General features: G+C 48.7%; 1 protein-coding gene across 2 annotated transcripts in view; it reads left to right on the top strand.

The window, feature by feature from the left end:
• The window catches only part of RBPMS (RNA binding protein, mRNA processing factor), a 163,825-nt gene that overhangs the window by 96,227 nt on the left and 48,601 nt on the right, over positions 1 to 18,997 (top strand). For both annotated transcript variants that reach the window (XR_011363967.1, XM_069978054.1), the window contains exon 5: positions 8,598 to 8,748. Coding sequence is in view for 1 of the 2 variants with exons in the window: in XM_069978054.1 (XP_069834155.1) it covers positions 8,598 to 8,748 (151 nt within the window). In the remaining variant the exon portion in view is untranslated. The remainder of the gene's footprint in view (positions 1 to 8,597; positions 8,749 to 18,997) is intronic.

Here is an 18,997-nt window from a genome sequence, read left to right as displayed (position 1 = left end):
TTTAGGAGATGGTCCCCCTCCTCCCCCCTTATAGATGGTCCCCTTCCTCCCCCCACATATAGATGGTCCCCCCCCCTCTTATAGATGGTCCCCCTCTCCCCCCCCTTATAGATAGTCCCCCTCTTCCCCCCCTCCCTTATAGATGGTCCCCCTCTCCCCCCTCCCTTATAGATGGTCCCCCCTCTCCCCCCCTCCCTTTATAGATGGTCCCCCTCCTTTCCCCTCCCTATAGATGGTCCCCCCCTCCCCCCCTCTCTTTCCCCCTTATAGATGGTCCCCCTCTCCCCCTTCTTCCCCCTTATAGATGGTCCCCCCTCTTTCCCCTCCCTTATAGATGGTCCCCCTCTTCCCCCCCCCCTTATAGATGGTCCCCCTCTTCCCCTCTCTCCCCCCCCCCTTATAGATGGTCCCCCCTCTCCCCCCCCCTTATAGATGGTCCCCCCTCTTCCTCTCTCCCCCCCCTTATAGATGGTCCCCCTCTCCCCCCCCCCTATAGATGGTCCCCCTCTTATCCCACCCCCTTATAGATGGTCCCCCTCTCCCTTATAGATGGTCACCCTCTCCCTTTATAGATGGTCCCCCTCTCCCCCTCCCTTATAGATGGTCCCCCTCTCCCTTAAAGATGGTCCCCCTCCCCCCCCCCTTATACATGGTCCCCCTCTCCCCCCTCCCTTATAGATGCCCCCTTATAGATGGTCCCCCTCTTCCCCCCCCCTTATAGATGGTCCCCCTCTTCCCCCCCCCCTTATAGACAGTCCCCCTCCCGCCCCTCCCTTATAGATGGTCCCCCCCTTATAGATGGTCCCCCTCCCTCTCTCCCCCTCCCTTATAGATGGCCCCCCCCTTATAGATGGTCCCCCTCTTTCCCCCCTCCCTTATAGATGGTCCCCTTCCCCCCCCTATAGATGGTCCCCCTCTCCCCCCCCCCTTATAGACAGTCCCCCTCCCGCCCCTCCCTTATTGATGGCCCCCCTCTTTCCCCCCCCTTATAGATGGTCCCCCCCTTATAGATGGTCCCCCTCTTTCCCCCCTCCCTTATAGATGGTCCCCTTCCCCCCCCTATAGATGGTCCCCCTCTTCCCTCTCCCCCTCCCCATATAGATGGTCCCCCTTATAGATCGTCCCCTCTTCCCCCCCCCTACCTTATAGATGGTCCCCCTCTTTCCCCCCTCCCTTATAGATGGTCCCCCTCTTCCCCCCCTACCTTATAGATGGTCCCCCTCTTCCCCCCCTACCTTATATATGGTCCCCCTCCCCCCCCCCCCCCTGCACAGCAGATAAAACAAAAACAAAAAACAGCACACAACTCACCTGCCCTCCGTTCCCCCGTCGAGCCTCTCTGGTCTGGTCCCGGCTGATGTGCGGCTGCCCGGGGTGTCCCGTCCTGTCCCCGGCAGCGCGCGCATCAGAGAGCTCCCCGTGTACCTGTGGCTGTGACTTCCGGCGCACGGGGATCTCTCTGATGCGCGCGCTGCCGGGGGACAGGATGGGACACCTCCGGCAGCCGCACATCAGCCGGGGGACTAAGGCTGCATTCCCACGTTCCGTGATCCTGACGGATCACGGACGTGGAATGCATTTACCGGAGTCCCCCCGCGCCCGGACAGCATCTGTAATGAGATGCTGTGAGCGGGGGAGACTGTGTTCATAAGCGCCGCGCTGTAGTAACAGCACCGCGCGGCTGATTCATTACAGCGCGGCGCTTATGAATACAGTCTCCCCCGCTCACAGCATCTCATTACAGATGCTGTCCGGGCGCAGGGGGACTCCGGTACATGGTACAATCAGTGGCGGATTATAATGTGGGCGGCCGCCCGAACCGCTCATATTATAGTCTGCCACTGAATGCCGCAGGGCCGTTTTAATACATTGGTGGGCCCAGTGCACAGCCCTCAAGAGTGGGCCCCCCCTTCCCTTTCGGCACATTGTATAATGTACTGAATTTGCCCCCACACTGTATCAAGAGCCCCAATACATACAGTAGTTACCTTATAACACTATTTTCCACCATACAGTGATTATATATTACATAAAAACTGCACTAAACAAAACAGAAAGATATTACCAATGATACCATTACATAATACCGCCACATCATGACCCCTAACACTACAATCCTATAACAGAGTGCAGTTACATCCAGTGACTCACCGGGGGCGTCTTCTCCAATCAGAGTCTGTCACCTTTTCTTTTTCTCTCCATCCAGCCTGGGCCACCTTGAAGTCTTCCCCTGGCTGTGAATCTTCTCTCCAGAATCTGCCAGACAAATATTTTAGGCTCCAACACATACAGTAGTTAGGTCCCTTGTACCCCCTATACAGTAGTTACACCCCCTCTGTGCCTCCATAGTTTTAAGGTGTCCCTGTAGTATATAGCCCCTCATGTGCTCCTCCAGTTATATACAGCCCTCCTGTGTGCTCCCCATTAGTATATAGCCCCCCTGTGCACTCTCCCCAGTAGTATATAGCCCCCCCTGTGCTCTCCCACAATAGTATATAGCTCCCCTGTGCTCCCCCATAGTATATAGCCCCCTGTGCTCCCCCATAGTATATAGCCCCCTGTGCTCCCCCATAGTATATAGCCCCCTGTGCTCCCCCATAGTATATAGCTCCCCTGTGCTCCCCAGTAGTATATAGCCCCCTGTGCTCCCCAGTAGTATATAGCTCCCCTGTGCTCCCCAGTAATATATAGCTCCCCTGTGCTCCCCCATAGTATATAGCTTCCCTGTGCTCCCCATAGTATATAGACCCCTGTGCTCCCCAGTAGTATATAGTCCCCTGTGCTCCCCCATAGTATATAGCTCCCCTGTGCTCCCCCATAGTATATAGCCCCTGTGCTCCCCCATAGTATATAGCCCCCTGTGCTCCCCAGTAGTATATAGCCCCCTGTGCTCCCCAGTAGTATATAGCTCCCCTGTGCTCCCCAGTAGTATATAGCTCCCCTGTGCTCCCCCATAGTATATAGCTTCCCTGTGCTCCCCATAGTATATAGACCCCTGTGCTCCCCAGTAGTATATAGTCCCCTGTGCTCCCAAGTAGTATATAGCTCCCCTGTGCTCCCCCATAGTATATAGCTCCCCTGTGCTCCCCATAGTATATAGACCCCCTGTGCTCCCCATAGTATATAGACCCCTGTGCTCCACAGTAGTATATAGTCCCCTGTGCTCCCCATAGTATATAGCTCCCCTGTGCTCCCCAATAGTATATAGCCCCCTGTCCTCCCCCATAGTATATAGCCCCCTGTGCTCCCCCATAGTATATAGCTCCCCTGTGCTCCCCCATAGTATATAGCCCCCCGTCCTCCCCCCATAGTATATAGCTCCCCTGTGCTCCCCAGTAGTATATAGCTCCCCTGTGCTCCCCCATAGTATATAGCCCCCTGTGCTCCCCCATAGTATATAGCCCCCTGTGCTCCCCCATAGTATATAGCTTCCCTGTGCTCCCCATAGTATATAGACCCCTGTGCTCCCCAGTAGTATATAGCCCCCTGTGCTCCCCAGTAGTATATAGCTCCCCTGTGCTCCCCAGTAGTATATAGCTCCCCTGTGCTCCCCCATAGTATATAGCCCCCTGTGCTCCCCCATAGTATATAGCCCCCTGTGCTCCCCAGTAGTATATAGCTCCCCTGTGCTCCCCAGTAGTATATAGCTCCCCTGTGCTCCCCCATAGTATATAGCTTCCCTGTGCTCCCCATAGTATATAGACCCCTGTGCTCCCCCAGTAGTATATAGTCCCCTATGCTCCCCCATAGTATATAGACCCCTGTTCTCCCCCATAGTATATAGCCCCCTGTGCTCCCCCATAGTATATAGCCCCCTGTGCTCCCCAATAGTATATAGCTCCTCCTCCCATATAACATTGAAAAAAACAAACACTGTTACTCACCTGGGTCCACGCGTTCCTCTTCTCTTCCCTCCTGTGGCCGCACTTCCTGCGGTCACAAGAGGCTGCACTCCCCTCACCCTCGCGCCGACGCTCCAGTGACGTCGGCCGCTAGAGGGAGAGTGCGGCCTCTTGTGACCGCAGGAAGTGCGGCCACAAGAGTGACTGACAGGGAGGGAGCCAATGGCTCTCTCTCTGTCAGTGTCGCTGCTGCTGCAGCGCTGAAGCGCCGCAGCAGCAGCGGACGGGGGCAGCGGCGGACGGGGGGGGCCCTGCAGGGGGCGCCATGGAGGGGTAAGTAGATTACCCATCCATGGCGCTCCCCCCTGACAGGCTGGTGGCCGGAGCCCTGTGCGACCGCATTGGTCGCACATAGCAACGGCCGGCCTGCTCGGGGGGGCCCCTTTAACCAGCGGGCCCGGTGCACGTGCACCATGTGCCCTCTGGTTAAAGCGGCCCTGGAATGCCGCCCCCATGAAGACAGCTGGTGGCGCCGCCTGAGGCAGACGACTCAGGTCGCCTCATGATTGCGGCGCCCCTGAGTTACATTACATTATACACCACATTATACACCACACTATACATTATACACCACATGCTGATTGCTATACTGTACAGTAACTTATAATATCACAGATTCTGCTGTTTCTGAATGTTTGTTTCATCTGTTTTACATGTTATTCTGAATATAAAATCATTATTTTTGTGGTGTAGAACCAATTGTCTGCATATCAGTGATTTCTTATGGGAAAATGTGCTTTTGTTTAAGAGTGGATTTGGATTACAAGCACAGAACTCCTAGGCTTGAACTCCTAGGCACCACTGTATTTCAAAATCTGTATAACTTTCTGACACCAGCTGATTTGGAAAAACAAGATATTTACCGGAGTACCCCTTTAAGGCTGGTATGTGGGCCGATTATTGGCAAGGAGCGTTGCTAGAAATGTTCCTTTGTCTAATAATCGGCCTGTCTAAAAGGTCCTTAACACAGAAACCTCAGCTGATCTTATCTTTTGTGCGGGCAGTAAAATATATCGCTATGGCCCGCACATCTCACTGGACAATAGCAGTATATTTCAATAAGGAACAAAGGGTAGAAAAAACAGGCAGAGGACGGTGCCTCGTGTGATACCGCAAAAGTTGTTGGTAATGAGAAAGGGAAGGTAGCAAGGCTCACCTTGTTGCCCCTTGGGCTTTATGCATATCACCCTGAGGTAGGGTAGGTGGATGGAAGGTTGATCCTGACGTGGGTCCAGGCGGAAGTCCTTCTGATGTGATGTTAGGCTGCAAGAGCTAGTTGAGGGTACATGAACGGGATACTCCCAGAAAAAAGGGGCCCGTATGATACAAGAAACAAACGTAAAAACAAGAAGTGGCTTGAAACAGCCGTACCCGAGTGATAACCAGCGCTGCCCAACACAGTATTCAGGAGTAGAGTGCAAATAAAAATGTAAAAGTTTATTGCATGCTGCACATATTACGCGTTTCAAGAGTACTAGGCTCTCTTCATCAGATTAAGTGCATGCACTTAATCTGATGAAGAGAGCCTAGTACTCTTGAAACGCGTAATATGTGCAGCATGCAATAAACTTTTACATTTTTATTTGCACTCTACTCCTGAATACTGTGTTGGGCAGCGCTGGTTATCACTCGGGTACGGCTGTTTCAAGCCACTTCTTGTTTTTACGTTTGTTTCTAGTATATTTCAATGGCCACATGAACAATACAGTGATCGTTCCTGTGGCTGGCTGCTTGATTACTTGTACCTTCTGAGGGCGCTGCAAATGAGCGCCAGGGGTATTGTATGTGGGCTGGTAGGGTTTCACTGCCAGGGCTGCTTTTTAGTCCCAGTCCGGCCCTGAGTGTGCGGGAGTTCTAATGCAGGCACACACAGATGCGCCCGCATCAGAACTCAGCGGCGCTAAAGATCATCCGGCCAGTACTGCAGTACCATCCGGGGTGATCTTTTTCTGGGTCCGGCCATTCCGTCACCCGGACGGCTCATGGAACGCCCGGTCTCTTACCAAATAGCCTAAATCTGTGAGGTTTTGTCAGTAAAGTTGCATAAAGATTTAAACGGAACTTGTCACCAAGACAAAGCTTTTTAATCTATCACCATCATGTTATAGAGCAGGAAAAACTGAGCAGTAACTTGTTACATGTTGATTGAAATCCCTGATCATTCTGTGTTAAGGAGTCCAGTGGGTGGTGTCACTCAATGGACTGGACTCTTTAGTCTAGAAACATAAGAGTTTTCAATCTATAAATTACAAGTTATACTAAATCTTTTCCCATAAAGATATATATCAATCTGCTCAGCTCCTTCTGCTCTATAACATGATGCTGATAGCTTAGGTGGCATTTTTATGGTGGCAGGTTCCTTTTTAACCATTTCTGACCTCCCGACATCATCATGAATCATGATGCCGGAAGCTCCAAACTCCGTTCCATAGCACAATACCATAGCACATGGGAATAATACATTTGAACCCAGTCTAATGCTACATTTTCCATGAGCCAGAAACTGGCTGACTAGACATGGCTTCTGTCAGTAAGAAGAGCTGGTGCACTGGAGATTACAGAAGCCAGGCCTGTGATCAGCTGGAGCACACTGCACCATAGATTTATACATGCACTGAGCCATGGAGTGAAGCACTTAACCGAAACTTGTTTTAGAGATCAGTGGAGTCTGAACGCCATAACCGATCAAAACTCTACAACATGTTAATGTTTTTTTCCTGACAGGGACAGTTTTACATGTACAATTTTAGTAACTTATTACGGATTATTGTCTTACAACCATAAGTATCCTGATTAGGAAAACAATCTTTCAATAATCCTGTTGAATCTGAGTGTTTGTTTTTGTGTTTTTTTTTTGTTTGTTTTTTTTACAGATGGAGGGGTTAAGTTATTAATATATAGTTTCTCCGTGTAAGGGGCCTATTCCATGGAGCGATAATCGGCCCGATATCGCTGCGTGGAATAGAGGCAACGATCAGCCGATTATCGTGTCATTGGCTGATCGTTTATTTAGGTGCAAACCTAAAATCATCAGGCACCTACCTCGCATCGCTACTTGGAATAGCGGTGCACGGCGGGCAACCGAAGATCTCACAAGCAGCATACTTTACCTAACCATGCTGCAGGGCTTCTCCTGCTCTCCTTCTCCCGGTCCCTCGCATGGCGGCAGCTTTGGAGTGGCCTGTCTGAGCTAACAGACTACTCAGCCAATCACTGGCCAGGACCGCCGCGGCCAGTGATTGGCTGAGCGATCTGTCAGCTCAGACAGGGCGCTCCAAAGCTGCTACTGCGCACAGGACCGGAAGAAGGAGAGCAGGAGAAGCCCTGCAGCATGGTTAGGTAAAAGTACAGTCATGGCCAAAAGTTTTGAGAATGACACAAATCTTATATTTTCACATGATCTGCTGCCCTCTGGTTTTTATGTGTGTTTGTCAGATGTTTTTATCACATACAGAAATATAATTGCAATCATATTATGGGTAACAAAAGCTTATATTGACAGTTAGAATGAGTTAATGCAGCAAGTCAATATTTGCAGTGATGACCCTTCTTCTTCAGGACCTCTGCAATTCTCCCTGATCTGGACCAAATCCTGACTGATAGCAGTCCATTCTTGCACAATCAATGCTTGCATTTTGTCAGAATTTGTTGGTTTTTGTTTGTCCACCAACAAAACACAGTAATCACTGAACTCAAGGAGATCAGTGAAAAAATTCCAATGAAGTACTCAATCAAGAGTCTTCACTGATGCCCCCTAAAAATTTAAATATGCAAAACAAGAGTCCGTGGAGTCACGGTTGCCAGATATCTCTAGCCTGTTGCCACGGGCTGCCTCCGTGATGGGGGGAGCACCACACCACCCTGATAGGTAACCCCTAAAGTCCCACTCGGTTGCGAGTATTGGAACATAAATAGGGAAACATCAGGGTGGCCCCTTTTTGTCAATGTCTAACTCAAGGTGCGAGCGAGTTCAGTGATTACTGTGTTTTATTGGTTGATTTGTCATTGCCCCAACTAGCCAGAATCCTACTCCACACTGAAGAGGGGCAAATACCCCGAAACAGCTGTCTGTGCATGGAAGCCTGCCTTGGCAAGCCCTTGTCATGATCGCAATACTCACACTCGTTCTAAGCAAAATGTTTGGTTAAAAAAGGGCATGCTCACCTGTCTGTGCCCCTCAGTGTCCTTCTATGGGTGTTTCCAGCTGCCTTTATGCCACTTAGCCAATCACTAACTGAGACAGGACAGTGCCACGGCCAGTTATTGGCTAAGCGGGCTTTGTAGCTGTGTTAGTGCAGTGTGTTTAAGGTTCAGTTCAGGCATTTTCCAATGCGTTTCACATGCTGGACTGCAGATTGTGTTCAGCCAGCATAGAGCAGCACTGGTGAGTAGCAGAACAGTGTTAGTCCAGTATAAGGTGTAGTGTTGAACCTAGTCTGGTTGAACCTTTAGCCAGTCACACATTGGCAGTATCTCTGGCACTGTATGTTCAGTGTAGTTTTAAGTTACAATGACCCAAAAAAAGGTCACTATTGTAACCAGAGGCCATGATATCTTACTGGATGTTATGAAATATACTTTGTCACCACTTTTTTTTACATTCTGTTAAATATATGTCACAAGGGTTTTACTGTATGGATCGTCTTAAATGTTATTGGTTTAATGTATAAAATATTTCTCATTTTATGGTTTCAGGGAATACGCTTTGACCCTGAAATTCCTCAGACGTTACGGTTGGAGTTTGCAAAAGCAAATACAAAAATGGCCAAAAGCAAACTTGTCGGAACCCCAAATCCCAGCACACCTCAACTGAACAACGTACCTCAGTTTATCTCCAGGGATCAATGTAAGTATTAGTTTTCTTTATTATATAGTATCACCAAATAGTTTGTCAAAAGTAAATGAATAGAGTGCACACACGCTACTTCGGGAACATAAAGATTTGAACAATAATTTCTCTATGTAAAAGGACCATAAGATAGACTCAATGATTAATGCACATCCACATATAAAATATGTATATTTATATTTTTATTAATCGAGCAAGCTAAAACCAATCTGTATACAGAAAATAGAACAATGGGGAATAGGGGGGTCACAATATATCCCACACAGGATACAATGTGTGAAAACCCCTAGCTCCTCCTCTACATGATGATAACAATGGTAAGACAATAATGTAAGAAGTCATAAGTAGTAAACCATAGATGAAATGTAACAAATGAAAACAATACCTTTTAATAAGTGCCAACATGTGTCACAGAATCATAATAAGGCTATGTTCACACTGCGTATGAATCCGTCCGTAGTTCGTATGCCGACGTACATGTGCGGCTAAAACTACGGGCGTGGGAAAAATCGACATGCGGCCGGATGTGTACGAACCGCGAACATACGCCTGTAGTATAGTTATGCTTCTCTAGCTTGTTTCGAATCGATCTGAGGCAAGTCATTCGCCCAGCCCCGTCAACCACACAGAACCTTTTGGATCGAAAAATCAAGTTCAATTTGGCTGAAATAAGTACTTTGTACGGGACCGCATGGAAATCCACGGCCGTGAGTTGGAACATTTCCGTCCTCAAGCAATGGTCTTGTTCATTTTTCACGGCGCCTTATACGATCCGGCCGTAAGCTCATACGTAGTGTGCACTGTGCGGGCGTATATCATATACTTTCAAGCGAACGCATCAACCTCAAAACTACGTGCGTGTATTCGCGGTTCGCACTACGGACGGATTCATACGCAGTGTGAACATAGCCTAAATATATGAAAATAGTAACAAAAAATTCCCTTAAAATGTCACTTAAAATTCTCTCTAGTCTGTCCCCAAAATGTAAGGGTGTAAGAGGAGAGAGACCTGTCACGGCACAACTGACCCTGTCCCACAAGTTCCATCAGCTCCCAAATGACTTCCTCAGAGTTATATCTTATGATTGTAGAGATGAGAGAACCGAATCTTACAAACCAGGATTTGTTACAAACTTTTTTTAGTGCGCCACAAGTTCGTAAAAATGGTGGTTGTACAATTTAATACAAATAAGAAACAAAAAAGGGTTTACTTATCTGTCAACGCTCCCTGTTGTCCTCCTCCTGGTCTCCGGTGTCTCCAGGCACCTTCAACGTGCTCAGCCAATCATTAAATGAGACAGGACAGTACCGCAGCCAGTGATTGGTTAAGCGGGCTGTCACTCCTGAGGTGAGATTGACACAGAGCTCAAATAATCACTGGCAGCAGCACTGTCTTGTCTCAGTCAATAATTGGCTGAGCAGGCTGTCACACTTGGCTCAGGAATAACAGCCATGTTACACTGGCCATGTTACAAAAAGTTTGTTACAAATCTCAGTTCATAGGATTCGGTTCGCTCATCTCTACAAGATACAGGAATATGTTGGCTATGTACAGTCTCTTTGACACTTATTTCATTGCCTCAGAAAGGCTTCTGTGTAAGCAGAAACATCACCGGTCTTGTATTCCTTTTCTGAATGTAATGTTATTCTGGGGACCAACAATTATAATTTCCTGCCATTGCTTGATCCATTTGGACAAACTTTGGCACTCATTATTGCTTTCCTCGCTGGGACGCTCATGCTGCTTCTATCCTTTATTTTCTTTAATTTGGCTAACTGGTATGTCATAACTAATTTTTCATCAGCAGATGCATTTTAGGTTATATCACGTCTATAGGTGTAATGTTACCGATATATACTGTAGTCTGTTAGTACATCTCTGGGGAGAACATTCTTGGCCATAGACTGTATTAGTGTGTGCAATGTAATATGTTCAGTCCTGCTCTATATAACGTCTACAATATAATGTTACCTATAGATGCTGCTTTACCACTCATCTGATTTACTCTGTTATAATTTATTTACAAAATAGTCATTACTGTTTTCATAGTAGTTCTTATATCACGTGGTTTAAATATAGTGAGCTTTTAATATACCATAGCTCTCACTTTGTGGCTCCTTATAGATGTGACAATCGGATGATGTTCACACCTATATATTTTTTCTCATCTGATGAGATGAGAAATGATGATAAAGTTATTGATGCGTCTCACAAAAACTGTTCTCAGTCGACTTGTGACTTTTCTATCCATTGTGCCTTCACCTTGGCTGTATCCATGTTTTCCAGGACTCCCTAAGGCTTAATCCAACTTCTTCATCCATCAGTCAATCAAATGCCATACACTCAGATTCAGAGTTCTATCATCCCTGATAACATCTAATAACTCATCTAATAACATCTCTTATAACTTATCTAATAACTCATGTCTAATAACAATTTGCAACAATTTTTTGTACCTTTGTAATTGATACCTGTTATGATGAGAAATGAAAATTGATGCATTTTTCATCAAAATCCTGTTCGGGTCAAAGTTATCTATTTTGATGAATTTTCACATATTTTTCCCCAAAAGACAGAAAAGATCTATAATGCTAGTTTTGAACAGTTTCTAAGCAAAGATATATCATTTTGTACAGCAAGAAATCCTGCACTCAATGCCATTTCACAAATTGTTAGAACTTTTTCACATCTTACAATATATCAGTGTACCAGTTATCATTTTTCTTTCCTTATATCTATGGAAATGAACATTGAATTCAGTTCTTTCAAGACAACTGTTTTTTCATTTGAAGGAAGAGGACCAGTCAAATCTTTAAGAATATTTATTAAGGGGGTACTCCAGTGAAATTTTATTTTTCAAATCAACTTGTACCAGCAAGTTATTTAGATTTGTAAATTAATTCTAGTTTTGCAGGAAGTGGGTTATTCTTTCCAGTCTGAAACAGTGCTCTCTGCTGCCACCTCTGTCCATGTCAGGAACTGTCCAGAGCTGTAGAAAATCCTCATAGAGAACCTTTCCTGACAAAGGTGGCAGTGGAGAGCACTGTGTCAGACTGGAGAGAATACGTGTCTTCCTGCAGGACATACAGCAGCTCATAAGTACTGGAAGACTTAATATTTTTAAATAGAAGTAAATTACAAATCTATATAACTTTTCGACACCAGTTGAGTAACCCTTGAGTATCGGAGTGCCCCTTTAATTAGAAAGTATTTTTTCTTCAACACTAACTTTAGACCTACATGAAGTAGACTGGTGTTTGGGCAGAGAAGAAATTATGCTGTTGGATTTAAATTTCCCTCTTCCCATTCAGAACACATGAAGAGTGGGTGATTTAAGTTAAACAAGTGTTCAGTCTTCAGGGGGGAATCATTATACCTTGACAGGGCTGATACTGGGGTGGAAAAGGGAAAAATGGTACTTATACCTTAGGGCCCTTTTCCACGGGACGATAATCATTGGGATAATGTTTAAATCCTTCAGAACAAAGCGATAATCTTTCGTTTGAATAGCAGTTAATGATTAAACGATGAACGAGAAATCGTTGATCGCTTAATGAAACCTGGACCTATTTTTATCATTGCTCGTTTACAAAACGTTCACATGGAATAAGACGTAGTTTGCAGTAGCGACAAACGCAATAGTGACGACAAGACGACCGCAAGAACGATCATAAATAACGATCATCCGTCCATGTAATTGGGTGAGCGATTTCAGGTCGTTCGCAATAGCCGTTTGTTTTTTATCGTTAGCGATTATCCGAACGATAATCGTCCCGTGGAATAGGGCCCTTAGACCTGTGGAGGGTAGGTTAATGATATTAAAGGAAAGAGGGGAGAGCTGATACCTGCAACAGAAATTGATAGATGATCTTGATGAGAGGAGGGGCTGCCCGGACAATCTTTAGATCATCCAGGTGGCCCATGGAGGAGAGTGGTGGTCCCTGCACTGTCTGAGACTATTCAAAGAAAGAAGACAGTGCCAGACAGAGCAGGGACACTCTTCAATACAGCTGTCTATCTTTGCTAGTATTGGATGCATAAAAGTAATGCACTTATACACATTTTGAGACTAAATATAACAAATACACAAGCAGGAGAACGTACACAAGAGCAGCGGCTAATGCCAAGCAATGTCTTAAGCTTATAATAAAGAAGCCTGGTGACGTAAAATACAGTTGTTGCCTTCTATTTGTAAGCATAAAAGATTTCTAGGAGGGGGGGCGTGGCGAGCCGCTGAGGAGAATGGACGTGCAGTGAGGGAGCTCCTCAGCCACACAGCTGCATTACAGGGACCCAGACCTGCCTTACCCGACCCAGCACCCCCAGCATATGTGGAGGGGCAAGAGGGGGACCCCCAGACATCGGCCGCCTCCAGCGGGACCGGATTCCGGGGCTCCGTCGGCGTCCCCGTACCTCACACGGGGCGCCGCTGCTAACACGCCGCGACCGCGGCCATCTTTCCCCGCCGCTCCGGAGGCCCGAGACTCACCTGGGAACCGGGGGCCTGGAGACCCGCTCCCATTCGCCGGCCTTTCCGCTGAGCCACAACCGCAGGCGCTGTCTATCCAGACCCTGGAGCCACGCTGCCCTGCAGAGTCCTCTGTGCAGCCTGAGGAGGCCGCGGCGCCATCTTGCTTTCCGGAGCGCGCCTCCGGCCTGGTGGGTGAGTTAACCCCTTCCCTGCGGCCTGCCAGCAGCCAGAAGATATCCCTGCTTCATCCCACCCCCGAGACTCTCCATCCCAGTGCCTTAGAACCCCACCATCCTCCATCACCCCCCAGTGACCTTACAGCCAAATCTCACGGGCTCTTAAAGGGCCAGCAACGCATTTCTGCCTACATGATGGCGACCCCAAAACCGCCTAAAAAGGACAAAACTAAGGCTGGCAATAACAACCAGGATGTCACCCTGCCTAGAACCTCTCAATCTGTCGCCCGATCTGGGGTCCCGCGTAATCAGGGGGGACGGCACTCTGACTCGGACTCTGAAGCTTCCCTACTGGGGCCTGCATCCCCCCAGGGTGTTCGGGACATGCTCTCACAATTGCCTACGAAGAGTGACCTACTAACCCTTATCACTGAAGTGAAAGATGCGTTAAGGGTTGAAATCGCCGCTGTCCGGAAGGACATTCAGCACATTGCACTAAGGGTTGAAACCCTGGAGGATGACCATGACTCTACCCGGGCATACATTTCTAGCCTGCACTCCACTGCCTCCTCACAAGCTTCTGCTTTGGATGATATGCAGCGCCACATTGAGGATCTCGACAACAGAGGCAGGCGCAATAATATCAGGGTCAGGGGTCTCCCAGAGGCGACACAGGACAATGACCTAGAATCTACCCTGGAGGGCCTCTTCAATATGCTTCTGGGCGAGCCATCCACCCACAAAATTAAGTTTGATAGAGCTCACCGGGCCCTACGACCCAGGAACTCTTCCGGCCCACCTAGAGATGTCATCTGCTGCTTGCATGATTATACATTGAAGGAAAGCATCATGGCCAAGGCCCGTTCCCTCCGTGAGCTGGATTTCTACGGTGCCCAAATACAGCTCTTCCCGGATCTCTCCTGGATTACCCTCCAAAAGCGACGGCTCCTGCGGCCTCTGCTCACTACCCTCAAGGACCATGATGCTTCCTACAGATGGAATTTCCCGTTTGGCCTTACTGCAAGACGGGATGGACGCTCTGCTGTTCTCCGCAGTCTGGTGGATTTGCCTGTGTTTTGTGACACCCTGGACCTTCCAGTCCCCAAAATCTCTGACTGGACGGTGGCTCCCCCCCCCCCTCCCCCACCATCCATCTGGCACTCGGCTAGCCAGAAGAGGCGACGTCCCAGATCCGAGAGTTCCCTCTCCCCCCCTGGTCCTACTGGCTGAGGGAGGATCCCCCCCCCCCCTCCATGATCTGTTATAGTGATTTACATTGTTGCTGATATTCTGGGTCCCTTCTTTTCGTTACTCATTTGTTATATGTAGCTGTGTGGTCGTATTTGACCCTCCTCTTCGGAGTATTCCCATGTTCTTTGTTCCCCTCAGGTGGCGCCCTCTTCCCCCATGGGGCTGCCAGTTGACAGCCATGGTGCTGTTTTGGCATTTTTTTCTGCCTCGTTGCAGGCCGCTTAGGCTTGTTTTTTGGGCCTTGCGCCCTTCCTTTTCTTGGTTTCTCGTTCCTGTTTTTTGTTGTGTATATGTGTCTCTGGGTTTTCCCTCTTGTTTCCTCCCCCCCCTTTTTTCTCCTTTGCCCCCTAGGGTTCCATGTTGGCCGATGCTGCTCTGGAGACTGCTTCCTTTCACCCACTGGGACGGAGTGAGTACCCTCATCTGCGTTAGTATTCTTTTATCCCCTCCCAATGGCTAAGTGTATATCCCTCAATGTCAAGGGCCTAAACTCTGACACCAAAAGACGCCTTCTCCTGAGGGAACTCCGCAACCTACATGCAGACGTTGCCTTCCTTCAGGAGACGCACTTTGATCAGGAGGCAACTTTTAGGTTTGCACGCCATTCCTATCCCACTGTTGCTTCGGCCTCTAGAGGCAATAAGACGGCGGGAGTGGCCATCCTATTCTCTCACAGGTGCCCCATACAGATTTCCTCCTCCTATTCTGACCCGGGGGGGAGATATGTTATTGTAGACGGCACCCTACAAGGCCGCCAATTTATCTTCTGCAACGTTTATGCCCCTAACCGCTCCCAGATACCCTTCCTCCGTAGGGTTCTCAACCGATTGGCAAAGTACCCTCCGGCTCCACGGATCCTTGGGGGAGATTTCAATTTACCGTTCTCTGAGATAATGGATAGGCACTCCGTAGACGGCCGGCCTACCCCTACAGAACAGGCTAAACTATCAGCAGAATTCCGCAAGCTCATACGTGCTCATAAGCTCTATGACCTTTGGCGGCTTGACCACCCTACGGAGCGGGGGTATACTTTCTTTTCCCACCCCCACAAACTCCACTCTCGTATTGACTACCTCTTTGGCAACATTCCCACTGTCCGACTGCTCCAGAGTGCGACCATTGACCCCATTTCCTGGTCTGATCATGGCCCTGTGATAGTTCACCTCAAGGCCATTCTCTCCCCTACGCGACACTGTCACTGGCGTATGAATGACACCCTCTTAAAAAATCAGATCACCAGAGACTCTATCAAGACTAGTATCTCTAATTACTTCTCGGAAAACGAGGGGTCTGTAACCTCTGAAGGGGTTCTATGGGAGGCCCACAAAGCAGTTGTGCGGGGTCATTGCATAGCGCTAGGTTCCCGCCAGAAAACAGACTCCATGTTAGCCATTCAGAATGCTAAATCCGCCATAGCTTCCCTAGAACAGCGTCTGGCCCGTCGACCCTCCCTGGGTGTCCTGCGGAGGCTTGTGGCGGCCCGTGAACAACTCAAAGATCTTTTGCTGCAAAAGGTGGAGAAGCTTCTCCTCTACTCTAGGCAACGCTTCTATGAAAAGGGCAATAAGGCTCATACCCTCCTGGCAAGGATGCTCAACGACCGGGCTGCCGCACAGTCTCCGCAGGCTCTCAGGGATGGAAAGGGGACCCTACATTATCACCCTAAAGACATCTCCTCCATTTTCCACCAATTCTATTCTAAACTTTACTCCCTCCCCTCAACCCTACCATCGGACCCGGAGGCCCGAACCCGATGCCTTTCTGATTTCCTGAGCGAGTGTAATCTGCCTTCCCTGACCGCTACTGCGCTCGAGGAACTGAATGCACCGATTACAGTGGAGGAACTTACAGAGGTCTTTAAGGCCCTTCCATCGGGGCGGGCACCTGGGCCGGATGGCTTTTCCTACCTCTACTACAAAACCTTCTCTTCTGAACTGTCCCCTAAACTACTTTCCCTCTACAACTCCTTTCTCCAGGGTTCTCCTATCCCTACTTCTATGTCCCACTCTTTCATCACTCTTATCCCCAAACCTGGCAAGGACCCCCTGGACTGCTCCAACTACCGGCCGATCGCCCTTCTAAACTCAGACTTTAAGATATTCACTAAATTGCTGGCTACTCGATTGGGGTATTGGCTACCTTCCCTTGTTAATGCAGACCAGGTGGGGTTTGTGCCGGGGAGACAGGGTGGGGACAACACGAGGAGGGCCATTGACCTCATTGATGTCGTTAATCAACAAGAGGAGAGTGCCCTTGTGCTGAGCCTGGATGCGGAAAAGGCCTTTGACCGCCTTGGGTGGCCTTTTATGTTTGAGGCATTGCAATGCTATGGCTTCTCTGGGCCCTTCCTAACAGCGGTCAGGGCCTTATACTCCAATCCCACAGCAGCACTTAAATTCCCTAATATGTTGTCTGAGACCTTTTCCCTTTCGAATGGCACCCGCCAGGGCTGCCCTCTGTCACCCCTTCTTTTTGTCCTTTGCATTGAGCCCCTGGCGGCGGCGATTCGAAACTGCCCGGACATCAGAGGTGTGTCGGTCAGAGGCAAGGAGTTTAAAATCATGTTATTCGCAGATGATGTCCTCCTCACCCTGTCAGACCCGCTCATCTCCCTCCCGAACCTGCATTCCCTCTTGGGTACATATGGTCGCCTATCAGGGTACAAAGTCAATACCTCTAAATCTGAAGCTATGCCTCTCAATCTGCCGGCCCCCTTGATTGCCCAGCTTAGCTCAAATTTCAAATTTAAATGGACCTCTACCTCCATTAAATATTTGGGTATCCGCCTTACTCCCTCCTATCCGTCCCTATACTCAGCTAACTACCCAGCCCTCTTCCGAGATATACGGAACCTCCTAACTAAATGGTCCCCCCATTACATTTCGCTCTTAGGCCGTGTGGCGGCAGTAAAAATGACCATTTTGCCTAAACTTCTATACTACTTTGAGACGCTCCCAGTCCGTATTCCTCTCTCAGAGCTGCGAGGTGTCCAAAGAGCAGTATTTAAGTTTATTTGGGCGTCCAAGGGGCACCGGATCCCCAACTCGGTAATGATGAGTAGCAGATCTCGAGGAGGGCTGGGGGTCCCTAACTTTCTTCACTATTATTGGGCGGCGCACCTACGCCAAATCACGGCATGGTCCAAATATTTGGCGTATAAGAAGTGGGCGGAAATTGAAAAAATATGGCTAGCTCCCTTCCACCCTAACTCTTTCCTGTGGCACTCCTCACCGCCTAGCTCCTCACATCTCTCACTCCTGGGACCTATCCGTTTCACCCTCCACATATGGTCCTCGTGCTCTGCCAGGTTTGAGCTCACTTCTTCTGCTTCCCCCCTGAACTCTTTTTTGCTCTTCCCGAACTTCCCTCCTGGTCTTCAGTCTCATACTGTCAAGCTCTGGGGATCTAAGGCACTCTTTCAGTTTGCTGACATCGTTGATCCCATATCTCGTACACTCCTCCCATATGATAAATTGACTGACAAATATGCTCTCCCTCCCTCGGCGCACTTTATGTACCTCCAACTCCGACACTTTATGATGACACGTCTGGGGGCTCTCACAGTTTCTAAACCTTCAGCTTTCGAGCAACTAGTCAGAATGGGGACCTCCACTTCGGGCCTTATCTCTGACATCTATCGCATCCTTGGCTCCCCTGTAGAAGGAACCCTGGTGCAGCATGCCTATATGTCTAAATGGGAAACGCTATTAGGGAGGACTTTGCCTCCGGAGTGCTGGGCCACTATATGGGACAGGGCTGCCACCTCCTCCATATGTACTACCTATAAGGAGTCCCACTATAAAGTCCTGATGTTCTGGTACCGCACTCCGGAGGTGTTACATAAGTTCAATGCCTCAATATCCCCTCACTGCTGGAGATGTGCTAGAGAATTAGGCTCCCAGTTCCATATATTCTGGGAATGTGAGCTTATCCGACCATTCTGGAGGGAGGTGTGCGAGATATCATCCACTATCCTCAGTGTTACAATCCATAGGGACCCAGGCCTCTGCCTCCTTAACCTTTTCCCTAAAACTATCAGGAAAAAACAAGCCAAATTGCTATTGGTCCTCCTGACTGCAGCCAAGTCCCTAATCGCTAAAGGTTGGAGGCAATCGTCCTCCCCTTCCATTATACACTTTAAGGCTAGAGTCAGGGAGCTACGCTCCCTGGAGCGCCTTACGGCATCCCTGAACAATCGGCTGGAGGCCTTTGACTCTATCTGGGCCCCTTGGGACTTGTACTCCTCCCCGGCAGCATCTGCCACTGGTTCATCCTAGGTTCCCTCCCTAGTCCGTCTCTTCCCGTCGTTGTCTTCCCCTGTTCTTGTCTCCCCCTCCACCCCCCTCC

Source organism: Dendropsophus ebraccatus, chromosome 7 (assembly GCF_027789765.1).
Source record: "Dendropsophus ebraccatus isolate aDenEbr1 chromosome 7, aDenEbr1.pat, whole genome shotgun sequence".
Lineage (NCBI taxonomy): Eukaryota > Metazoa > Chordata > Amphibia > Anura > Hylidae > Dendropsophus > Dendropsophus ebraccatus.
Note: the sequence above shows the minus strand (reverse complement) of the source record. Positions and strands in the feature narration are given on the sequence as shown.